The following is a 21,722-nucleotide window of genomic DNA, read 5'->3' on the forward strand; positions in this document are numbered from 1 at the left end:
GTAAATATCGGCCATTTCCACCACTGCCTGTATGACCAAAAGTGAGGGAGTATTTTAAGAGCAAGTGAGCGCACCGGCACCTCCATCTGTCCTGCAGTGAGCTACTGTTCAGCTTCCACACTCAGCACAGACACTTCAATAGCGCATATTTCTCTAGGTTCACATTAGATTAAGCGGCCTTATAAAGTTGCTAATACTTACATATTTCTGATGATAAGCCATATTTGAGGTCGATGAATGATAGACGAGCATGTGGATGTCCTACCCGATGTATATTACCACATAGACCAGTTGTTAACGATCTGTGTGACTTCGCCAATGTTGATTTTTATTAATTTATTTATTTTAACTGCGACTAAGTGACTAATAAAATTTTGGTCGACTAATGGTTAGTCCACTATTAGGGGGCAGCCCTAATTATAATAAACAATGTTATCTTAGCTTTGATGTGGATGCTAATGTTGTATCGTTATAGTTATCATTCTTAATATGAATGGAGCTGAAATGTCTTACAGGTGGGCTACCTAGCAGGCAGTAACGGTCAGCCGCTGCTCCCCCAGTACCTGAGCGATCTAGACAGCGCCCTCATCCCAGTGATCCACAGCGGGGCTTGCCAGCTAAGTGAAGGGCCTGTGGTGATGGAGCTCATCTTCTACATCCTGGAGATCATCTCCTAAAACAAGGGAATCCATCTAGTCTCAGACTCATGCCTCCCACCAGCTCGAGTCCCTCTTCGCTCTCTTTCTCTCATTTGCACTTCAAAGAGCCTGAAAGCTGTGCAGGAACAAGTCCTCCATACCACCTATGCACCATCTCCACTGGGACGCCCTCTGCCCAGCCCCGCTGAATGTGGTGCTCTTTCGTTTCTTCTCACTTCTCAACTCCACTGTGGAAACCATAGGCCCTGTTGAGTCAAAAGGGGTGGCGACCCTGAATTCGATCTCTTCAGAACTGTTGTAGCAACACTAAGCTCCTCAAACACAAGAGGGCGCTCTACACGCTCAGTCCTAATGGAGACAACTGACAGAAGGGAAGGTGTGCACCATGAAGTGGTTTCTGGTACACAGTGCTTCAATTAGAAACGAAGAACAAGCTTCAGTCTCGCCTCTAAGCTTTATGAATCACCAGATGCTTTATTTCATGAATATGGACCTCGTTTTGTTTGAAACTGCTCCAAAGCTAAAATGATGTAGCTTCCTCCGAGACTGGCTGCTTGGCATGGTAGCAGAAAGATTGTGGAACAGTATTAAGAACGTCGACGAGTGAGTTACAAATGTCAAGAAAAGACCTCTGTTATAGACTTTATTATTTTTACAAGACAATAAGATCCAACAATAATTTCAAGCGGCCTTCAGGAATTCAACTACGACTTCAAGATCCACATAATGGTAGGTTTTGACATGACTGAAGGTCTCAGTCCAAGAAAGCTTTTATAGTGGATTTGTTTGGACCGGGATAGAGGATGAAATGTTATCGTTTCTCTGGGCCACTGCATTTAGCATCCCATCCCCGTCCCATCTCTTCTCTCAACTTTTTGGTGGCCCATGTTTATGTAATGTTCTGCCATTTGTTTGTATGTATCATATAAAGGATTGTGTAAGGAATGGCAATGCAGTGCACGGGATATTAAGCCATCGTTAGGAAATGGAAGGAGGGAATAAAGAAGAATGGATTTACTAAAACGTTTATTTAAAGATGAATGTTATATTCATGGATGAAGAAAGTTTGGATTTTGGTAGGTGGTTCCAAAGCCCTTAATTCAGCTATCAGTTTAGAGTCCTTAATGCTGTTCGTTTCTCATAGTGCTAAGGTGAGTTTACAGGAGCGAAATTTTGTGGGCAAAAAAGTTAATTGTGTGTTGTCAGTAGTATTCTATGTGTGAAGCACAGCTCACATAGAAAGCACGTTTTGCAAAATTGATGATTGCGTTGATTTATTTAAATGTAGTGACTGGATTTTGCCTGTGAAAATTTGCTGAAGAACTATAGATGTGACTGTACCTTACATGTTTTATGTTCTTTTATAGATATTATTAATATGCTTTAGCAGGGCTTCAGACTACTTCTGGAATAGTTGCTAATGTGACAATACAATACCAATTTGTGGCAATTATTGATAATATTGTCAGGAAAGTGTTTTTGTGTGTCCGCTAATGGTTTCATATGGAGCCCTTTAATGTACATGGGGAAAATGAGATTTATATTTATTTTACGTTTACGTTACATTTAATTACACGGGTTAATGGTTCACCCCATTCATGGGTAAATGATTCTTAAGAAATGATTGATTTTGTCAAATTTGTGAGTTGGCATGTTTAATCAGATTCAGTCATTGAATCATTCAAGAGTGGTTACATAGTTTTGCAAAAATGATCGAACTGCTATGACTTGCTGTGTTTATTGATTGTCATTTTAAAACATTTCATTTTACGAGTCATGTTTGTTAGTCTGGAGCCCTGCTTTAGATTCCTGAATTCAGGTTGATGCATCTTTTACTGATGTGATATCAGATAAAAGAAACCTTGAGATCACTCACTTCATAAACGGTATTATTTTAATCATCTTTTTGCATAGATTTTTCTCTCACATGGAGAAAGTTTATTACTGCTACAGTTAGCCAGCTCATTTTGGAACTCTCACAAAACCGTAAACAACCAATATAAGGAGCTCTTGTAATTCAGGATGTCACTGTTGATCTCATTTTAAGAGGAAAGGGCATTTGCCTTAAACTCATAAGCTGACATGTTCATCATCAAGACATACTTCAAAGGTCTGGATTGTCAATCGCATCTAAACTGATAGAAAGACACCGTGACTGCAGTGTTTTTAACCAGCCCTCTTTTAACTAGCTAACTAGGTGTTATTCAAATGACTTCATCTGAAGTATCTTGACTATGACAATCAAATTATAGTTAATCTTTAGTCAGATAACAGGGTAAAGGTGGGATGATAACGTATTGTCCTGTTTTGCATAATGACAGATATGGTTGGTTTCATCAGATGGCCTACGCTTGATGAATGAGGACAGCAGCTGATATGAAGATCCACAGCAAGTGAACCCCACAGCCCTTTATTAACAGGTCAACAGTTGAGACACAAATCATGTTTCTGGCTTTTGGTGAAGAGCGCCGACAGCTTTGCAAGCAGACTGTTCATGAAAAATAAATGGCATTACATGAAGGCTGCATTGTCTTCCCACTAACACAGCTCAAAACAGCCTTTTGTTACTCCCTGTATCCACCTTTGTCATTGTTTTTCTAGATGTGCAGCATTGTATATCTTGACATTTATATATTTTGTTAACCATAGCCTTTTTCCATGTCATTTATTTTTTTTTTGGCCAGCCCAAACGTGATACAGCATGCATGCTGAAACCAACGAGAACGTGTAGTTCTCAGAAAATCTTTGCATTTCAGAGAACGATCTGCTTGAAAGAACAGTTTTACATACTATTGATTTGCTCTGTGATGAAACACTGTTAAAACCTGACATGGGTGGAATGGGAATAAATTTGCAATGTATGAAAAGCCAAAAAGAAAAGGGAAAATTACAACCTTTCTTTATTGTACACTACAAATGTCAATAAAAGCAGTCTTTATCAAACCTGTTGAATATACGAACTCATTTTTGTACATGAAACTGAGTCTCCATTAAAAGTAAAATGAAATCCATTTCAGTTAATCAAGAAAAGTCAGGAACTGCAGATCTTTGTTTTTCACGTTTAATAACAAAACAGTTTAAATAAACGGTGTAAAATGAAAATAAGTTACATGGCTGACTCTTGAGGGAAATCGAGTAGAAAGAAAAAAAACTGAAACATGCTATATGTAACATGAGACAATTGAGACCCACGTTGTTCAGGAGAAGCCTTGTGGTGGATTTAAAAACCATTTAAGTTAGAATCAACGCTGACAGTACAATTTAAACCAGGACAAAGCTCGATCCGAGACTGGAAAATGTGCCAAATCACATGAGATGGGAACAACTGTAACTGAAATGAATGGACCGAGTAAGAACTAGGCTGATGTATCTAGATTGTATATTGTCCATGCTTAAAGGCCAAATGTAAGTCAATTCTTCACAAGTTGCAATCCAACAGACCACAAAATATAAATGGGGCAAAACTGAGGTATTTTTAGACAAAGTAAAAGGAAGGGCTCACTCAAAAATAAAAAATTGCTGACAATTGCTTATTCCATCCAAGATCATTGGAGAAATTCACCATTACATCAATGGATTCCGTCAGAATGAGAGTCCAAACAGCTAATACAAACATCACAATAATCCACAAGTAATTCACATGACTCCAGTCCATCAATTAAAATCTTGAAAGAAAAAAAATCTTCAAATGTCCATCAAGACATTTTTAACTTCAAACCATTGCTTCCAGCTAAAAAAAAAAGAGTCCTCTATCCATAATATACTGCTTCACCCAGTGAAAAAGTTGCCTTGTCTGAATCAGGAGAGGAATATGCAAGGAACAAGTGAAAATAGTCCAAAACAGACTGGATTTTGATGTGACAGGACAACAGAGGATGGGCATTTTCACTGGAAGAAGCGTTATTATGGGTTATGGTGTCAAAGTTAAAATGACTTATTACAAACATGCAGCTTTTTAATTTTATAAGACTTTAACTGATGGACTGGAGTGGTGTGGATAACCACAATGTTTTTATCAGCTGTTTGAACTCTCATTCTGACGGCACCCATTCACTGCAGAGGATCCGTTGGTAGTAAGTGATGTAATGCTGAATCTGTTCTGATAAAGAAGCAAACCCATCTACATCTTGGATGGCCTGAGGGCGAGTAAATTTTCATTTTTGGGTGCGCTAATCCTTTAAGCTATTTCTGAGGTCACTGTTATGGCAAACATAATCAAAAGGTGTCATCTTATGTGTCTGAACTTAACTGCGCACTAGACCGCAATGTAAACATTGGCTATATGTTGCTAAAGTGCCTACTAGGAGCAACCCTAGTACAGAACAACCGTCAAGTGCAAAAAGAGTGATAAAAGACTTCTCTCATATATTAAGTTTAATATATATACAAAAAGCAGAATACCTCTAAAATATACTTTTGCTAACTTATAAGGTCAACTAAACTGGTACTTCTGAATATGACTATTGCAGCACCTGTTCTTGTCCTGATCGTCAGCAAATGCTGGGAAAGCTTACTAAAGCCCAAATTTACTGGAAAAATTACAAATTTTCAATCATTCCCAAACATGGCACGCACGCTCATTTACCTCCTGAAGCAAACATTAAAAAAAATAAACTATTCAGAACATTTAATGAATAATTCACATCTGGTTTTTGAAATGTCTGACAAAGTGTTTGGGATTCAAGCGCAAACCGTTTTGCATAGCTAATCGTGTATAACTCATTTGCATAGCAGTCATACATTAGTATTTGAGATATGGCAGGAACAGGTTCCTAGTTTGAGGGAGAATAGATTAAGTCATTCATCTTACTGCAGTAGCAGTGATTCCTTTGGCATCAGTGCGTAAGTGCATCCCAGAGCAGTAAAAAAACAAAACAACAAAAAAAACAAGGTTAGCTCTCATTGGCTTCAGCTCCAATGCATTAATGTAACAGTTGGGGTGAGCGTTATTATAAAATCAAGAGGCAATCTATCTCAAAAGGCCCGTTTAAAAGGCATATCAATCTCAAGCAAGTCTGTGCACATTTTCCCGCTCCTCTTATTAATATCTCCTGTATTTTTAATAACCACCCCAACTCTTACATCCTGGTCCAACCTCTTTTACCCTGATAAAGACAAAGCTAACTCCCTCCATCAGTGACTGTCTCTCTGCTGAGCAAGTTCCTCACGATCTCCTTCACGTGGTTCGTACCTGAGGCTAGCAGCACCACTGAGCTTCATCCACTCTGATAAAACCGCTGAGTCCTCAAAACCTGAAAGAAAATCTACTGTAAGGTGAAGTGTAACATGAATGTGAGCATATATCTGTCAGTATAAATGGATCAAACTTTCTTACATTGTGAAGATGAAATCAGTGTCAGTTACAGCAGTACCTAACACAGACAGCAGATGACAGTCAAAACCAAAATATAGCAATCACTCACACACACACACTCACACACACACACACACACACACAGTATTTTCAAAATCATAAAGTATATCATTCACCATAACTAGACATTGCTGCCGAACACTTTTGAAAGACTCACAGAGATAACGTTAAGCTCTCCCTCTCTTTCTCCTCTCATAATTTAGCAGACTAATGCAGTTAATATCAAGGCTCAAGCCTCCGTTATGGTTTTGGAATTAGCAAGGGAGGCGTTGAATGAGATGCAGAAGAAATAATCCTACTCACAATAGCGGTTTAAAATCGGCATGAAATCAAAATGGGCTTTATTTACTTTACTAGCGCACATTGCTAGTCTTGCTGTTAACAGTTAATCCGCTGACATTTTTTTTTGTTTTGGTAATCTTTAATCAAAATCTGAAAATGCTCCTCCCCTCTAAAATGACGGGCCTTCTCTGATGACATCAGTTTGACGGCTTGGGCATGAGTGTGACATCTTTAACCACGCCCCCTCCAACGGTCAGTTAATTTCTGAATGAAACGCCTACTTTACCACATCCAATCAATTCGCAGTAGAAAAAAACAAGCCATGCCCTCTATTTTCCTCATTCAATATTCTGTTTCTCTCGGAAGTACGTCACAATACGGAAGTAAAAACGGTCACAAACTTCCGGTTCATGCGGACTTTAAGTAGAAAAACCGGATGAATGGCTTGAAATATATCATCCGATCAATGTCTTGAGGTGCGGCAACCGTAGGATAAGCAGAATAATTGACTTCGGTCTGTTGAATTATTAGAAATGTCTATTTCCAATTATTCCTTACATATTGTACAGGTGTAGAATGACATTACTACAACCACTACTACTACTGCTACTACTATCAATTATTATTATTGTTTATTTGTCTGTGTTTACTTATAATTTTTTTTTATTATGTGGGTCATTTTCCATTCACACTGTATAGATTTTTGAAAGAGGAATATTATAAAATATTAATATATCAATAATAATAATAATAATAATTATTATTATCATTAAAATAAACTATTATTGTGTTTTTGGTCATTTTCACTGTAGATTTTTGAAACCTAGTCAAGAGGAATATTAACAACAACAACAATAATATAATAATTATATTCTAATAATTATAATTAGAAATCAATAAATTAATTTTTATTATTGTTGTTGTTTTTAGTCCACTTTTTATTTGCACTGTTGGGTTTTTAAACCCAGAAAAAGAATATTATATAATAGTAATTTATAATTTTTTATATTATTATTACTGTTAATAATAATAATAATAATGCATTAAATATCAGAATGTTAATATTTAATAACAATATATTTCTGTCCTATATTCTTCATGCTTCATGGTAAAATGGCCCGATTAAAGTCACAGGCTTCGTTTCACATGAAGAAAGAGCTTCGAGTTTGTTTTTGTAATCTGACAATGGTGTTTTAGTAGCACTTTAAGGTGTCCTTGTTACACGTTACATGTATTTACTATTATAATAACAATAAATTATGCATAATTACATTTAACCCATTTAACCCTAAGCCAAACCCTAACCCTATAGTAAGTACATGCAGTCAATTAATATTACTCAGTACTTAAATATTAATTACACTGTAACAAGGACACCTTCAAATAAAGTGTAACCGTGTTTTTAATATTTGTAATATTTCAATATAAATACATTAAGCAGGTAATCTCTTCATTTGTGTCATTAAATGAAATTTTCTAATGCACCTTTAATATTTACCATCATCTTAATGTTCAAATTTTGAGCGAGTGTGATGCCATTCACTTTTTAATATCAATAGACCAGGAACAAATATGACCATTCAGTCGTGTCTTCATTAGACACAGCCACAGTAACACTAACCTGTGGTTCCTCTAGCACTAGCCATCGTTCTGTGACAGTCTGGTGGTCCTGCGCACCCAGCGGTTCTCTGAGACGCACCCTCACCTCCAGACGACCACCTGTGGCCTTCCGCCCATCCATGAGCTGCATGCAGAAATGAAGCCAATGCATAAACATACATCTCCTACACAAATATAAACATAGTGATGTCTGGCTAACGGGTGTGAATGTCCCATTTTATCTCAAGTTCATGTGTTAAAAACATATATATGTTTGCTTTCACAGCTGATGTTTGCACTCTCGTCTCTGGCTCCTACGCACATACTGTTGAAAAATAGCCCCGCTCACCTCCACTATCTCTCTCACTTCGCTTTCAGTTTCAAGTTTCTCCAGTTTGAGCTGGGCTGTTCCTACCGGCTTGTCGCTTCTCAGGAAGCCACTGTCGCAAAACAAAGAAGTCAGTGTGAAGCTCAGATCCACCTACTCACACTGACCCTGCATGCACCACAACTGCCACAGAGTTCAATCAGGGCAGCACTGGTTGATATTTATCCTGACCTGTGTGTCTGCCTAATACAAATTAATCTTACACAAACTGTGTACTGTTAGGAGACAATGGAGTAAAAGTCCTAAAATGATGATAATTTGGGATCAGTGCTCGTGTCCACAGCAACACTCACCCTTTGTGCAGCACTTCCAGCTTCAGGCCTTTAGACTGTATAAGTCTCCTGAAGCCACGGTGGTTCCGGTTGATGTTCAGTTTGAAGTTCTGGTTATACTCTGCCAAAACACCAAATAAGTCAATCCCTTCAGCAGCAAATATTAACTTTTAATTACACTGCTTTCTTAGCAAGAAGGCATTAAATTGGTCAAAAGTGACATGTTAAAAATATTTTTATTTCAAATATATGCTGTTCTTTTTTACTTTTTATTCTTCAAAGAATCCTGAGAAAATGTATCATGATTTCCACCAAAATATTAAGCAGCACAACTGTTTTCAGCATTGATAATAATAATAAGACATAAGTCTTTCTTGTGCACCAGATCAGAATGATTTAAGAAGCATCATGTGACATCGAAAACTAGAGTAATGACTGCTGAAAAATTGTAATAATTTCTGCTTTCCTCTAGTAATAAAGGCAAGGTCATGGGTTCGATTCCCAGAGAATATATTAACTGATAACATTTATACCTTGAATGCAATGTAAGTGGTTTTGGATTAAAGCGTCTACTAAATGCATAAATGTAAATGTAATAATATTTCACAATATTATTGCTTTTACTTTCGATCAAATAGTCTTCCGAGTCTTCTTTAAAAAAACTAAAATCTTACTGACCCAAAACTTTGGAAGGGTAGTCTACAATTACAAAGTATTTGATAATACAGAAATGAATAGCTGAACATTTTTTACCTGGGTTGTTGGTATTTTTGATGACTGATGTTTTATGTTTCTGAGGTTGATCCTAACATGAACAGAGACAGTAGTAATTAATATCAAATGGATGACTGGGTAAAACGAAGCCTAGGTGACAGAAGAACTTGTACTCACTGTACTGGGGTACGGGAAATCAAACTTGACATAGGCATCCAAGTCATTCGTTGCAACACCTTTCAAAAGAAGCAGAGGGGAGATGTTTAAAAGCAAGATACTTCCCAACAGTGTTGCGTGTTTGTTTCAAGAAGAGTTTGAAACTTACCAGGGGGAGCAGGAAGGTTCATCCCTCTAACAATGACCACAACCATGTCTGTGCTACTGAGCTCTGGGAAAATCCTACAAGAACACGAGTCAAGAAAAAGAAATCATGTTATTCAATGAAATGTCATATATTTTCCCTTGACGGTGGTGTTGAACAGTAGTGAAGTAGGTGCTTCCTGTAGAAGACACTCAGATCAGGACACTGTATTGGGCTTTTCCTTGATGTAAGAACTGCAGTGAAAGTGTCAGACCTGACAGTGCGATATGTTCTCTCCTCAAAGTGATGTTTAGGAGGCTGGAGCCCCCTGTTCTGCGCCAGTTTAAGAATTTCCAGACTCTTCTTACATTGTTCTGCCATGTTCTCAAATCTACAAGAGGGAAAATGGGAATAAATTAAATGGCCAGTGAAATCACTTGAATTTCATTTATTGAAGTGGTGTACAGGTGATGCGATACATACTTGGTTGTTTCTGCGACATCCCCCATGTGCGTGAACTGCTTGGAGTACGTCACACATTTCTGAAGAAGAAAGGAAACATGTCCTACTTACATATTCCACATCCGCTTATAGGTTCTGTCTCAAAACCTAGTGATCTGTCTTTAAGCATTTGGGAGTTTTAATAAGCAAGATAAGCGGTCTTCTTGCCGAAATGTAAAACTGTTGTTACTGCCAGGTCTTGATTATTGAAAATCACCTTATATTTGATGCAAAGCTCTCTCAATTAAATCAAATGAAAAAAAAAAACCTTTTTAACTGTAAAGAGTCAAGAAATTGATTCCAGTGGCTCAGATGGATTCCAAAAACCTGCCATAGTGTTTCTTATTTATAGTCTATGATTTTGATCTGTCGTTGAGTGTGTCTTAAGCTAATGCACAGTACTGTTGTTAGCCCAACTACTCTGTTGGGTTACGTCATGGGAATAAATAAATGGTACTCAACATATCCAGTTAAAGATATGTCACTGCAACATCGCTATATACTCATCTACATTAAAAAAATGGACTATTTCAACCAATACACTGCCCTCCAAAAGTTTGGAAACACCCCTGGCAAAATGTGGTTTTGGACGATATCAGCATAAATCCTTATAATTTTCTGGTGCAAATACATTAAAGTAACTTGACATTATCATTGAAGACCAGCAATAAAACATAATAATGGCAATATATACAAGTCAAAGTCAGACATGCCCCTTTGCCAGCAGTGATGCCTGGTTACTGGTTTAAACTTGGCCCAGCACACCTTAATAGCTTCAACAACTGATTGCGAATTCAAAGTCAATGTTTGAATAAACTGACAGCTCGGATGCCCAGATTATGCAGAGCTGTAATAGCTGCTAATGGTGGATATTTTGATGAATCGAAAATGTAAGTTTTTTCTATGTATAAACTGTTTATGTAATAAAATATATGTTTTCGTAGTTTATTTTGCACTGATAAGGGACAACACAATCACAGATTAAAAAGGATTCATGCCAATATTGTCCAAACCCCCACTTTTCTAGGGCGTTTCCAAACTTTTGGAGGGCAGTGTATATATTTCATGCATGCTAGAGTATCACACTGTTAGCTTACCAACATGTTAACATCAAATTCTTATCTGAATAGCATGTGATTGTCATGAGCATGATCTGTGAATTATTGACTATAAAAACACTTATAGTGAATATAATTTACTATTTTGCCCAATGTTTATTTTACTCTTTATAAAAGGGATAGTTCACCCAAAAATTAAAATTCTGTCATTAATTACTCACCCTCATGTCGTTCCAAACCCATAAGACCTTTGTTCATCTTCAGAACACATATTAAGATATTTTTATGAAATCAGAGAGCTTTCTGACCCTCCATAGACAGCAATGTAACTGAAATGATCCCAGACCCAGAAATATAGCAAGGACATCGATAAAACAGTCCAGGTGGTTCAAATGTAATTTTACGAAGCTGCGAGAATACCGTTTATGTGCCGAGAAAACAAAAATAACAACTTTATTCAACAAAGGCCAAAAACTCACTGTGGAGAGGCAAAGGACTGACCACAGTTAAGGACTTCTATATAGACAGGAAATTTGCCACTTTCGAACACTTGTATAAACTCTTTGATCTTTCCCAGTCACAATTTTTCCGGTATCTACAGGTGCGTCACTTTATAAAACATTCTTTTATTGAGTTTCAGGAGTTACCACAAGATCATGATCTGTATAATTGTTTGGGTCAATCGCCTATGAGCAAACATTTGGTGACTCAGTTTGTTGCCTTGTTTGTCTCTCATTCTGCAGTGTCTTCAGATCATCTTAAAGTAGCATGGGAAAAGGACACTGGAATTAATGTTTCCAAAGAGATTTGGGAGGAGGGCCTGAAACGAATCCATACCTGCTCTATTAATGCACGATTACAACTTATACAGTTTAAAGTGCTGCATAGGTTACATTATACCAAAACTAAACTCAATAAAATTTACCCTTCAGTTTCCCCACTATGTGATAGATGCAGGAGCTCGGATGGGACGCATGCTCATACTTTTTGGTTTTGCCCTGAGATTTCTGAGTTTTGGAAAAATATTTTTCAGTGGTATTCAAATGTTTTTGGAGAAGACATCAGTCCAGATCTTGAATTAGCTTTGTTTGGATGTTCTGACCATACATTAGCATTTACACATTCTCAGCAATTGTCTCTTATGTTTGGTATGGTGGTGGCTAAAAGGGTGATATTGATGGATTGGAAGTCTACTTTACCACCCAGCTTTCATAAATGGCTGGCTGAGATGGTTGCTGCCCTCAAGCTTGAAAGAATCCGCTGTTCTAAGATTGACGCTTATAAAACATTTGATAAAATCTGGGGCCCCTTCCTCTCTTATCTTTTTAAGAGTTGAAATTTTATTTTTAATATAGTACTTCTTTCTATGTTTAATACTCTGTTTAAGTCTGATTAAGTAAGGTTTTAAGGTGTGTGTTTTTACTGTATCTGGTGCATGTTCAGGTATGTGTGTTCTTGTTTGTTTTGTTTGTTTTTACAGTTTGTGGGATTCTGTATTGTTTTGTATTTTCAGAAAAAATGTTAGAAAAGTGGCATAAATAAATAAAAAAAAAAAAAAAAAAAAAACAAAGGCCAAAAAAAGTGCATCCATCCATAATAAAAATAACTACTCTTGGCTCCGGGGGGTTAATAATGGCCTTCTGAAGTGAAGCGATGCATTTGTGTAAAAACAAATTCTTAAAAAAAAATAATAATAATAAAAAATCCATATTTAAACTTTACAGTTTACGCTACGCCTACGTTATACGTTTATGCAGTTTATTAAAGTTTATAAAAAGTTTACGGTTTATAAAGTTTTAAATATGGATATTTTTCTCACACAAATGCATCGATTATTCACCCCCCGCAGCTGTGTGGAGTATCTTTTATAATGAATTGACGTTTTGGGGCTTCACATTCTCAACACCTATTCACTACCATTATAAAGCTTGGAAGAGGAAGAGCCAGAACATTTTGTAATACAACTCTGATTGTATTCATCTGAAAGAAGAAAGTCATATACACCTAGGATGGCTTGAGGGGGAGTAAATCATGGGGTAAATTTAAACTTTTGGGTGAAATATCCCTTTAATGGCAAATTCTGCTGGAATCAAAAATGTAACATGCTCTTCTTTTGAGCAATATCTGTGAAATATTGACTATAAATACAGTGTTACTGATTATAAATTGCCAACCCAATATGTATTTTATGCTTTATGCTAGAGCAGGGGTGCCCAACCCTGTTCCTGGCGATCGACTGTCTAATTAAGGTCTTCAGCATCGCGCGTAAATTAAAGGCAGGTGTGTTTGATTAGTGTTGGAGCTAAACTTTGCAGGACAGTCGATCGCCAGGAACAGGGTTGGGCACCCCTGTGCTAGAGTATCACTCTGTTAGCTAAGCAACATGCTAATATCAAACAATTGCAATCAAAAATGTAGCATGTTATTTTGTGTAGTGTGCACATAGAGTTCCAATTCACTGATGTATGAGATTTCATAGTATGTAGGCACTATATTTTGCACAAATGATTACTTCATTAATTCACCACCTTCTTGTTACCTCGTATTGCTCTTTGAGTAGTTTGGTGAGTTGAGTGTAGACCTCCTCAGCCTTCTCTGAGATCTGAACATCACTGTGATGGACTAGGATGAAGTCCTCATCCTCATCTCCTGGCGGTGAAGGCACCTGAAAAAAGGGGGAGTTATTACTCATTTCATTATGGATTTGTTAAAGAAATTACTTTAAAAAAAAAAACAATCAGTGTTACCTTGCTTATGTCCACCATCTTGCCGCTGCGGACGGCTTCTATCATGGGGTCCAAACCCTTTGCTGCGCGCAGAAGGGTCTTGGCCTGCTCTAGGTCTTTCTTTTGCTTAGCCTGCAGCGCTGCTTTCATGTACTGTTTTTTGCGGCATTCCAGAAACTCCAGCTGCTGCTGAGCTGAGGAGACAATAACCCGTTTAACACAGATTTTTGTGTCCTTTGTACCAACTCAGTTACAAAATATTAAAGCATCCCAATTAATAGGCCATCTTAAAACAACTCTACCAGTGTCAGGCAGACTTCCTCTTTTAGACGTTCTGTCTGGGGAAGGTGAAGGGGTTCTCTTGGGCTTCTGTACTGTTGGCTGTACAGCAAGAGTGGGCTTCTTTTGGTCGCCTACTTTCGGAGCTTTAACCTAGAAAGCAAATAACAAAATAGTGATTTCTTTAAAAGAAAAGGCATATTTAAGAAATGCTACAAACTTCAAGAACTTACCTTCTCCTCTTCATCGTCCTCTTCACCATCATCAGCTTCATTAGATGTTAGTTTATTGGCTGTTTCCAGCGCTGCAGCCAATCCCTGCTCTGGTGAAGAAGCCTTCTGGCCTGGGATTGGAGGAAAGCCTATAGAGAACACTTTCAGTTAAACTCCTCATTTTCTTAGCAGCAATTCAAGCAAATCATTAAAGAAAAAATGAAATAAATTATCATTTAAAAGTTTGGAAGAAATAAATATTTTTATTTAGCAAAGATGTATTAAATTGATAGAAAGTGACATTTATAACTGTTACGGTCTTGATGCCTCTCCAGTACCAGTTTATGTGCATACTTTCATTTTCTTTTCTATATACTTTTGTGTTTATATTGTTTAATTCATGGTTCACTTTCATAAACATATATTTTTGGGCTTATTTAATTTGTATGTTGCCTCTCTTATTTATGTTATGCTGGCTTGAGCCTATTGACTATTTAAAATAATTATGGTTCTTTTAATTTTTATTAATGGAATTCTGGAAAAATTTGTAAAAAAAAATCATGTTTCCACAACAATATTAAGCAGCACAACTATTTTCAACGATAATAAGAAATGTTTCTTAAACACCAAAGTAGCATATTCAAATTTTCTGAAGCTTCATATGACACTGAAGATGGAGTAATGGCTCCTAAAAATTTTACTGTGCCTTTGCAAGAATAAATATGCAACAATATTGCAACCTTATATTGCAACCTTAACTGTTTTTTTTTTTTTTAATCAAACAAATGCAGCCTTGGAAAAGAACATCTAAAAATTTTACTAAACTTTTGAATAGTGGACATGTACACACAAATATATGTACAGGTCTTCTTTTTGACCACAGAAGAACCAACCTGGAGGGGCTGGAAGTTCGTCAAAATTGACAGGTCTGCCTGCTTTATGGGCACGGATGGCAGCTTGGTATTGCTGTGGGTCACACAAAGAACATAATCTGAAATCAACAAGTCTTTGGAAACACCCTGCTATGTGTAAACTGTGCTGTATTATGTTAACATGAACTTAAACGAAGTCCTTCTTCCACAATCAGATAAAATCTAAAAAGGAAACACTGCAAGAGAAACCGAAAGTTTGTGGACACTCAGTGGTGACAATGTGCCATTATTTGAGATTTAGGTCTCATTTTGATAGGTTTACTAACTTTAGCAATGCGGTCATGCATGCGGGCTTTGCGCTCATCTCCGCTGGCCTTAGCTTGTGTGAAGGCCTCTTTGTACTTGGTCATCCTCTGTTCCAGAGCTTCAAGAACAGTCTGGGGCTGACCTGGGCCAGAAACGCTCTCAGCTGGTACAACAACAACAAAACAATTAGACTATTAAAAGAGACACATGCTCAGTCTCTGAAAATATCTGACAAGAACTGGTGTACTAACCAGAAGCTGAACGTGAGGTAACAGCTTTTTGAGGTGCAGGGTGAGTACCTGTAGAGGCTGTGGAAATGAATCAAAGCTACAAGCCTTGAAAATATGCAACAAATATGCAAGGCATCATAGCTACTATAGTATCTTTCTGACCACAGACGATAATTCAGGTCTAACCTTGAGACAGAGGGGGCGGAAGGGAGCTCATGTCCACCGGCTGGCCTTTCTCCAAAGCCTCAATAGCTGCATCAAATCCCTGAGCCAAACAAACAAACAGCATAGAGCTATTCTTTGTCTAATTCCTACGAGTCTTGAATACCTCAAATAACATTTTTGCTGCAAGTGAGTTATTAGAAATCATGGTTTACGGGAACAAGACACTTCATTAAGAGAAATATCCGAACTTGCATGACAACATAGCTGAAGTGGTAGATGCCTTGAATTAAATGCAAAACCAACTGAAACACGAGGTAAAAACAGTAAGGGCTTTGAGATACTACGTCTTTGGCAAGTTTGAGTCAAAATTTCCATATTAGAGCAGAAGGCAAATGGAAAAAGATACATTAGCAGGGTGTGATGCATATATAAATCCTTGCCTGTTAACTGAGCACAGGCAACACAGTCAGAAGTTTGCTTTTGGTTTTAACTGAATTTAACTGAACATTTACAATTAAGAATCTATTCATATATAAACTGTATATAATTTATAGAATTTAATACCTGATAAAAACTGATAAAACATTTATTTTGAAGGCATGAAGATCTGAGAGGGAAACATTATTTATTTTATTTTTTAAATATTGCTATAATACATTAAATATTACTAGATTACCTTAAATGTTACATATTTAAATTACTTAAATATGCCACAGTTTGAAAATGAACAGTACAGAAACAGCAATACATAGCTATATACATTTGATTAGAAACCACATCTTACCTTGCTGGTCTTCATATGCATTTTGGCTTGGTCAGTATCTCCTGCTTGTTTGGCCTTGAGAGCTGCCATCCTGTATTCCTTCTGTCGCTCTAACAGAAAGTCTTTATTGGGCTGTCCTGCTGGTGAGTCTGCTTTAGGAGCTGAGGAAACCACAATGTACCCTTTACAAAAACAGCTCTGTAGAATGTCATACTTCTAGTTAAATTAGAAAGTCATGAACAACTTAAAGCGAAAGGGCCTCAATTTCAACACAGTTTGCTTTTCTACATCCAGCGTTGATGATCCATTGTATAAAAAAAATATATTTTTTTTGTGCAAATTCTGAATTATGACTACAATTATTATGGAAACTGACAAAAAAAAAAAAAAAGATTCCTATGAAATTATATTATCAGTATAAATGTAAGGGTTGTTGGACAACATGGAATAATTTTGCAAATACATACTCCACTCATAAATCAACACAACTGCTGTCAAATATTAATCAGAGAATGGGGATTAAGTCGGTTTTAAAATACTTACCAAAATACTAGCAAAAATGCTTCTATTTTGCATTATTTTCTAATTTAATATACACAAGTTACATTACAAATTCTAAGCATAATTTAAGTGAAAAGAAAACTGAACTTTCTACATGAATTGCTGAAGATTCAACTATTCAAAAGTTTGAGGGATTGCTTTGAGGTACGATTTTCAAAATACTTTTGAAAGAAGTATTTTATGTTAATCAATAATACTGAGAAATATTATTCCAATTTATAATAACTCTACAAGTTTGTGTGAATGAGCTTCGATAGAAGCAAGAAAATCTGATTTGTGCAAAGGAATTCCATGTCAGCCTAGAAACAGTGCTGAATTAAATTCTTCATTGCTTTTATATAACTTTTTCCTATTTTGAATATTTTCCTAAAATGTTTTCATTTTTTGGTTTAAATGAAAATAAATCCTATAAATTCAGACACTAGCTAGGCATTTTCTCTTTCAACCATTAACTTGTCACCCTTGAACTGTGGTATGCTGACACAAAAGCACTTAACTGACCTAAATGCCATTCAGTGCCACTTGCTGCATGTTCCTCTTCTGGAGATGACAGGGAAGCTGGAGACGTTACACCGGAAGACTCGTCTTTAGTGTTTGAAGCTGGATCCATGACAACAGGGGCGGCCTCTGCAGAGACAGGGGAGATCTCAACAGCGCTGTCACACTCCCCGAACTGATCAGGTGAAGCTGCAGGGACAGGGGGCTGACTGGGACCACCAGATGCTCCACATGCAACTGGAGGGGGAATCTCTGTTTCGTCAATCTTCCCTCCTTTCCGTACTGATGCCAGCATAGTCTGCAGTGTCTAAACAAAAATAAGAGAGTATCAATTGTTATAAATTGGCATAAAAAATTATGTATCCAAAGTTTGTTTGTTTGTTTGAGCTATATCTGCTCACCTTGAGGCCTCTCTCATATCTCCGAGCTTTAGAGGTTTCCCCTGCAGCTTTGGCATTGGTAACAGCCATCCTATACAGGCTTATTCTCTCCTCTAATGTGTGCTCGATGCTACCAGGAACTGAAGAAACCTTGGTGTCAGGTGAGAAAAAAATATTTTTGTGACTTCTAATGGGGCAGGATGTTCAGCATGTTGATTAGCTTTAATATTTTTAGCAGCACTATCTTTGTAGCTCTACCTAGCTGTTTTCTCAAAAGTATTTTCTACCAACATATCTTATGTAGGTTTAGCCTAGAGGAACCTACCAATTAGATATTTATGAAAATATGTAATTGTCTACAAGTTTAAATGATTGCTGCTAAAAGTAGTGTCATTTTATTAACACTACCATTCAAAAGTTTTGGAAATGGTACAGTTCTTTTATGTTTTTTTTTTAAATAAGTCTCTTATGCTCACCAATGCTGCATTTGTTTGATCAAAAATAAGCAAAAACAGCAGTTGCAGAAATTACAATTTAAAATAACTGTTTTCTAGTTTAATATATTTTAAAACTTAATTTGTTCCTGTGATGGCAAAGCTGAATTTTCAGTACCCATTGCTCAAGGTTTCAATGTCACATGATCGATCAGAAATCATTCTAAAATGCTGATTTGCTGCCTAAGAAACATTTATTATCAGTTAAAAACTGTTTTACAGGATTCTTTGATAGATCAAAATTAAAAAAGAACAACATTTTTGAAAAAATTAATATTTTGAAACATTACAAATTTGTTTGTCACTTCTAAACAATTTAATGCAGTGTTTAAAAAGAGAATAAAAAAATCTGAAATAATAAAAAAAGAAAAAAATATATATATTTTTGACCTGAAACTATTGAATGGTGATGTATGCAAGTTCAGTCTAGATAACGATAAATAGAGCCAAAATATCTTCACAGAAAGATTCAAATCTAACTTTGATATTACTAATAACACAATTGTACAAAGACAATATGTGTATGCCTTCCCAAATAAACCTTTAGATCATACCTGGCTGGCTGGCGTCAGTTCTGCTGAAGGGGTTTCCGCACTAACAGGGGACGCGGGGGTTGCGGTACCTGAGTCTTCTGTTTCCTCCTCATCAACCACTTCCTGCAGCTCAGCCTAACGAGAATCACAAGCACTATAAACTCACAATACCACATTTAAAAGAGATGTTAAATCACAGGTTTAATTTACCAAGAGCTCTTCATCATCCTCCAGACTGTCATCTTCATCATCATCAATGTCTTTCATGCAAGCCTCCGCCATTTTTGCAATATCCTCCATTGGTAATGGTGCTTGAACATAAAAAATTGAATGAAATTTATTTAGATGTTCACAAAATATTTTCAAGATCATAACTCATCAGACAGAGTACTGATAAGACAGATGATACCCAATGGGTCAAGGTTTGGCTGGTTAGCATAATCAAGTAACACAATTACACCATCTAGCTGCAAAAAACATCTCTCTCTACTGATGGTCATTCAAAATGTGCTATGTACTATGATACACCCCCCCCCCCCCCCAATTCACAAATGTTTGATTGCATTATAGCATAGTACAACATATATAATGTTTATAACATTATATAAACACTATAAATGTTACAATACTGACTGATTTTGGATTTGAATATATTTGATTAAAAATAAAATACTTTAAAATGATTTATTCCTGCGATGGCAAGGCTGAATTTTCAGCCGCCACTATCACTGTCATGATCCTTCAAAAATTATTCTCATAATATGCTCCAAAAAAGTGCACAAGATCAAAGAGGTCAAGTTTTTAAATCATGTACTTCTAAAGTGTTCCTCATCAACCGAGCAACTGCCCCGAAATGAATGGGAATGCTAAGAGAGACAGCTCTCTTCATGTAATACAGACCTTGGCACTAGCACAGCATACATTAAGAGTACATTAAAGAACACATTAGGTGATAGTATTTCAGATCCTACCTTTTAAGTTTGGCTGAAACAGATACGGTCCGCATTTAAAAAAAAAAAAAAGTCGTGACGTATTGTCAAGTATGGTGACCCATACTCGAAATTGGTGCTCTGCGTTTAACCCATCCAAGTGCACACACACAGCAGTGAGTAGTGAACAAATGCGCACACACACACACCGTGAACACACACCCGGAGCAGTGGGCAGCCATGCTGCAGCGCCCGGGGAGCAGTTGGGGGTTCGGTGCCTTGCTCAAGGGCACCTCAGTCGTGGTATTGAGGGTGGAGAGAGCGCTGGACATTCACTCCCCCCACCTACAATCCCTGCCGGCCGGGGACTCGAACCCGCAACCTTTGGATTACGAGTCCGACTCTCTAACCATTAGGCCACAACTTTCCCCAATTTACTATATGAATTTAAAAGATAAGAATAACGATAATCACGATGCCCACCTTTACCAGCCTTTTTCCCCCTGGGAGCCACATTGGGTTTCTTCCCAACAATGGCAGCAAATTCTGCTTCTAAAGCTGGATCATCCAGATCTTGCTCCATGTCCATCATATCATCTGGCTTGAAGTCAAGCAGCAATCCCATCTACAAAGAAACAAGAGCTTACATGTAAAGGTCCCATAGCAGCCTTATCTCTCAGTCACGAGATGGACAGATCATCAGTGGATTCTAACCCAGAGCCCCTGTCCAATACAAACAACAGACATAATCCTTAAAGGGACAGTTCACCCTAATTACTTTAGTAACTTCCTGACAGAATTTTAATTTTAACATGAACGGTACCTTTAAAATGTTTCGCTTACAACATTCACAGCTGACAAAGTCATATGCAAAACATTTCAACACTGACCTGTTTGGCTGCAGCTGCTCCTTGGCCTTTCGGAGCCGCTGCTCGCTTGTTTTTCCGGGCAAACATCCCGTCCAGCTCCCGCTCCTCCACCCTTTAGGACAGACAAACACCTGAATGAACGTGAAGTGTAAATAAGGAATAACCTGATTTGTACTGTTGAAGAGAAACAGGTTTCTGATCGCGGATGAGAGTTTAGCTTTAGAGGAAGTGTATTAAGGCACGTGGGCTCTGCTGACTCACCCGCGGATCCAGAAGAGCACTGTGGAGCAGTTTACTTTCTCTTCCTCGCCAACAGTAAATCCACACCACTTCCTCCTTCCTTCCTGCCGTACGAAAGGCTTCACAAACCTGACAGTTTATGTGATGCAAACACCCTGCGAGGTTTCCAAACAACATTATAACAACCCACTCGTTCAAAACAGAAAACTGTACATGATTGTCAACAGAAAAACTCGTAGTAGAGTTCCATTCGTTGGGCAAGACCTCTGGCATATTAAATGATAACCATCTGACGTTAAATAAAATGTTAATGTATTTACCTCAGTGAATTTTCTAATGAAAACGCAGGTTGAAACAGAGCTGCATGTAACATTGGCTCTGTTTTGCTACTGCAACCAATGCAACAAAAACATCAAAGACAAGCCACGCCCAGCACAACAGTGGCAACCCTTTACAACTTTCAAAATAAAAGTTTTAATCTCCAAATGACAGACCCGTTTTCAAAATAAGAGCATCT

At 37.3% G+C, this 21,722-nt stretch overlaps 2 protein-coding genes across 7 annotated transcripts in view; one reads left to right on the forward strand and one right to left on the reverse strand.

The window, feature by feature from the left end:
- The window catches only part of LOC306846368 (zinc finger FYVE domain-containing protein 9-like), a 43,360-nt gene extending 39,761 nt beyond the window's left edge, over positions 1-3,599 (forward strand). Inside the window, exons 19-20 of one of the 3 annotated variants that reach the window (XR_013782061.1) lie at positions 516-1,388; positions 2,981-3,599. Coding sequence is in view for 1 of the 3 variants with exons in the window: in XM_079379695.1 (XP_079235821.1) it covers positions 516-677 (162 nt within the window). In the remaining 2 variants the exon portion in view is untranslated. Of the gene's footprint in view, positions 1-515 lie in introns of all 3 variants that reach the window. The other 2 variants (XR_013782062.1, XM_079379695.1) reach the window with 2 other exon arrangements.
- LOC306846371 (coiled-coil and C2 domain-containing protein 1B-like) lies at positions 3,542-21,625 on the reverse strand. Of its 4 annotated transcripts, XM_079379701.1 has the most exons (27): positions 21,526-21,625; positions 21,227-21,360; positions 20,987-21,077; positions 20,580-20,721; positions 19,378-19,478; positions 19,189-19,302; positions 18,162-18,290; positions 17,764-18,067; positions 16,723-16,862; positions 15,960-16,038; positions 15,795-15,851; positions 15,564-15,706; positions 15,259-15,331; positions 14,387-14,514; positions 14,177-14,306; positions 13,896-14,068; positions 13,688-13,813; positions 10,073-10,131; positions 9,864-9,980; positions 9,614-9,687; positions 9,466-9,524; positions 9,328-9,379; positions 8,596-8,695; positions 8,264-8,354; positions 7,937-8,059; positions 5,995-6,031; positions 3,542-5,911 (listed from the first exon to the last, which is right to left on the reverse strand). In XM_079379701.1, the coding sequence occupies exons 3-26, from the start codon at positions 21,050-21,052 to the stop codon at positions 6,020-6,022; spliced, it is 2,592 nt and encodes an 863-aa protein (XP_079235827.1). In that variant the 5' UTR covers positions 21,053-21,077; positions 21,227-21,360; positions 21,526-21,625; the 3' UTR covers positions 3,542-5,911; positions 5,995-6,019. The 4 variants fall into 4 exon arrangements, 3 of the variants coding, with proteins under 3 accessions (XP_079235827.1, XP_079235826.1, XP_079235828.1); XR_013782063.1 differs by lacking the exon at positions 8,264-8,354 and having other exon boundaries at positions 5,778-5,911; XM_079379700.1 differs by lacking the exons at positions 3,542-5,911; positions 5,995-6,031 and having other exon boundaries at positions 7,853-8,059.
- Positions 21,626-21,722: the final 97 nt, after the last annotated feature.

This window comes from Barbus barbus (genome assembly GCF_936440315.1).
Source record: "Barbus barbus genome assembly, chromosome: 26".
Lineage (NCBI taxonomy): Eukaryota > Metazoa > Chordata > Actinopteri > Cypriniformes > Cyprinidae > Barbus > Barbus barbus.